Below are 4,013 nucleotides of genomic sequence, written 5' to 3'. Positions count from 1 at the left end.
TATGGAATAAGGGAAAAACATTCGGCAACATCAGAAGCAGAAGCGTCGCGATCTGGCAACATTGAAACAAGTTTCGAGAAGGACCACGTGTATCGACAGAAGGCGAGAAGAGAAAATTTACATACTTAAGTACTAATAGTTCACGAAAATTATTATTTTCGTGAACTATTATTACTTAAGTATGTAAAAATTTATTACATTTCCTGTTGTGCGAGGTTTTACCCAATTCTCGAACCGTGTCAGAGTAAATCCGTGCTATAAAAGTACCGTGTTATACGGGGGATGGTACCAATTCTCGAACCGTGTTAGAGCGAATCCGTGCTATAGAAGTACCGTGTTATACGGGGGATGGTACCAATTCTCGAACCGTGTTAGAGTGAATCCGTGCTATAGAAGTGCCGTGTTATATGGGGGTTACCTGTACTAGTGAGTACATACTTTGAATTGTAATAACTATAACATTAGAATAGAGCTGTGTAGATACAGTACATACTTTCCCTCTGTTATAGTTAACAGATGGAGAGTATGGCAATCGATCAAAAAATGAAATCCCAAAAATTTTACATTTTTTGAAAAATAAAACCTCGTAACGTTCATAAAATACAAAAATGTTCTGTAGTTTTTTTTTATGTATAGGTTTTAATGTGTCTCTGTGTGTATGTGAGGTGTACAATTTTGTTCACCAGGTATGAAGCTTAACTTCCGTGCTTTATGTAAAAAATTTCTGAAATTTTGCATGGAGGTTTGTGTATTAGAGGGATTGATAGTATTAAATTTTGCTGATTGTACGTGAAATGAATGGTTGGAAACATAAGGGTGGTCGTGTGTCGTATTCCAAGTAAGGCTGAACTTAATAGCCATTTTACGAGTTATTAGCATTGAGAGTTTTTTTTTTATAAATCCCATCTCTACCATTAAATTTTTTTCTTTGTGACAAGTCGTATACATTTTTATTAGATTTTAAATATTTTGAAATTATTTTTGTAATTTGAAAAATCTTATGAGCCAAATAATACAAACATGGAAATGGTAACTATCTTACGAGTAAAATGAATTAAATAAAATATAGGAAGGAAAATAACGCAGTATTTATTTTGAGTAGAAATTTCTTTTACAAAAATTAAACTCTTCATTTATAAATCTCACGTATATCATATAAAACATTATTTTTTTTCATAATATTGAATATATTATAAGTGACATTCGCAATATCACTTTATCATTGAATAAGTGTTTCGTATTTTCTTTCAAATGATTAACATTCATATCTACAGTCGAATTATTTGTGCCAAGTCATTATTTTTAACAAGTGTTTATATTTTATTGTAAATTTGACATAGATATTTTTTCGAAATATTTATCTGGTATTATATACAATTTCTTTCTGCTACATAAATGCGTTAGTGCAGTACAGTAATTATATATTAATACTATAAATTCATACGGGATATTAAACTATTTAACTGTGCCTGAATTGTTTTTTATAATTTTAACATTTTTTATTTACTATGATATTTTCAGCTCATAAATAAATAATTTAGGGGAGATCGGGGCAACTTCGGCATGCGGGGCAAGTTTGTCAAGCGCTTTTTTTTAAAAACAAATTAAAAGGAGACTTTGGTTATAGGTTAGGCAGTTGAGTTTTATTGGTGGCTTGTTGAGTGTAGTGTTTTTATTGTTCTCCAACAAGCGTAGTTGAATTATCAAGCAAATTTTCATTTTCGTTCAATTCCATATAATATTTTTTTTCCATTTATATTGAATTGGCAGGTTTTGTTATAATTCCATGATAACGAAAGTTACTTTTCCTGTTAGAAGGATGTAACTTCAACTTATTCACGTGGCCAGATCGTGGCTTGGCATTCTGTTCTCAGGGTTGTACTTAATGTTTCGAAATCATGACTAGCGGGGTAAGATCGGCAACATAAAGCCACATTAGAAGCAAAGGATAAAAATCAAACAGATGATAAATGAAAACATGTTTGCATTTGTTATTCATGTATATATGTCTTTGAACTTGCATTTCGTTGTAATAATATTAAATGGGTGTTGGATTTGTATTTCTTTGTTTTAATAGTGAATTCCAACTTATACATTGTTAATAACATAATTTTATATACGTGCCTATCTTGCCCCATTACTGTTGCCCCTATACCAGGGGCAACTTTAATAAAAATAATTAAAATAATTACAACTTTACAAAAAGAGAGAAGTTGCCGATCTTGCCCCTATACCCGGGGCAACTTCGTCAATTTCTCTCTTCTTGTAAAGTTGTAATTATTTTAATTATTTTTATTTCCAAACTGATTTTAACCAGTTCTATAGTAAAAAAACATTCTAATAGACAATATGCAAAGCTTTTTTTTTCAGTTTACAGCAGTATTTATTACACAAAATTTAAGTAAAGCTTAACATGCCGATCTTGCCCCGGTCTCCCCTATAGGAAAAACTTCATACAAAGTAAATTGTTGCATACAATGTCAACTTAAAGAATTATTGGGCCTGTCTCTACCAAGTAACGTAAATATGCTGTTTAAACAATACGAGGTCAATATCCTCACAAAAATTTAAACCAAAATGCACAGCTGGAGAGAAACTTGGTGCTGCTGAATGCTTAATGTGCGTATTATATACGTTCTTAATGATTAATCGAACATTCATCTGCTGCATCTTTTTATATTAAAAAAATTCTGTTTATTGTTTAAACTATTATTCCTTTACCCGTTTATCTTCATTTATATTCTTGATTTATTAAGAAATGAAATATTATATTAAAAACCTCTTACAATAAGTTGCTACACTTTCTCCCAGAACGTTTGATGACGATATTTTATTATTACAAACTTTTTACTTTCTTAACTATAATGAAGTTGGAAAATGTTTAACATTCAGAGTAGAATGAATTGTATAAACAATTGTAAATGGCAATAACGAATAAAATCGTCATTATGTCAGACCCTACTCGAGATATAACACGATCCCCATTATCTTTCGAACCCCTCGAACTTTATTCACTAAAATTTACTTCAATTAATTAGTTTCATACACAAACTTCACTGCAAAATTTAAAAAATTTTTGACGAAAAAGCACAGAAGTTATGAAGCTTCGAACAAGGTGAACAAAAGCCTGATCCTCTACACACACTAAAATCCACACGTATTTAAAAAAACCTGAATTTTTATGCATTTTTCGACATATCAAAGTACTCTTACTCCAAAAATATAAAAGTCTTGAAAAGTTATTCCTTACTGATGACTATAACTTCTGTTCGTTATCTATAACAGTCGGGAAAGCAATATAAAGAAAGCAAATTTATGTAAATCACTATTAGAAGGTTAATAAACTATACTGTACTTAAGAATTAACTTTGTTTTTAATTCTATTCTTTTAAAATGCTATGCATGCGATTTAGTCACACGAGAACTTTAGCAATTATGTTTACATTATATTTGAAATTTTAATGAGTTTAAATGAAATTACGTACCAGAAAAATGCACGGGAGAAAAGACCAGCTGAGTCAAATGGATTATTTTTCTCTTTTTCATCCATTCTATATTAACGTGTTACTTCGTAATATCCTGCACCCTGCATCAAGAAAAATACTTGTGCAATATGTGTATATGTAATGACAATAATCTAATAAAAAAATATGTAAGTGTAGATATTTAACGGGGTATTTATATTACTGGCTGATGGATTTCATCATATAATAAACAGTGAGATTATCATTTACGTAAGAGTTTCATTGTGATTGTGTTGTTAGAGTATTTGTTAAATTTAATAAAAAAAATTCGAATTGTATGCAAAAGAATAAGTTATCTACAGATTTGTATATGTTATTATTATATAACTTGATATATATCTATATATATTATTAATACGGTGAATAGTTTAAAAGTATTCTTGTGTTTCTTCTATAAAACTTTTATATCGGTCACTTTCAAAATATTCTACACGTAACTGTTTACGGAGTGTCTATCAATCATCTGAAGTACCAAAAAGACAAACTTTA

General features: G+C 29.9%; 1 protein-coding gene across 1 annotated transcript in view; it reads right to left on the bottom strand.

Moving 5' to 3' along the window:
* Positions 1 to 3,600, bottom strand: part of LOC111633586 (cystic fibrosis transmembrane conductance regulator-like) — an 11,875-nt gene extending 8,275 nt beyond the window's left edge. The window contains exon 1 of the mRNA XM_023378194.1: positions 3,486 to 3,600. Within this exon, the coding sequence (XP_023233962.1) occupies positions 3,486 to 3,550 (65 nt within the window). The 5' untranslated portion in view covers positions 3,551 to 3,600. The remainder of the gene's footprint in view (positions 1 to 3,485) is intronic.
* Positions 3,601 to 4,013: the final 413 nt, after the last annotated feature.

Source organism: Centruroides sculpturatus, unplaced genomic scaffold (assembly GCF_000671375.1).
Source record: "Centruroides sculpturatus isolate CEXI.00-Female unplaced genomic scaffold, Cexi_2.0 scaffold551, whole genome shotgun sequence".
NCBI lineage: Eukaryota > Metazoa > Arthropoda > Arachnida > Scorpiones > Buthidae > Centruroides > Centruroides sculpturatus.
Note: the sequence above shows the minus strand (reverse complement) of the source record. Positions and strands in the feature narration are given on the sequence as shown.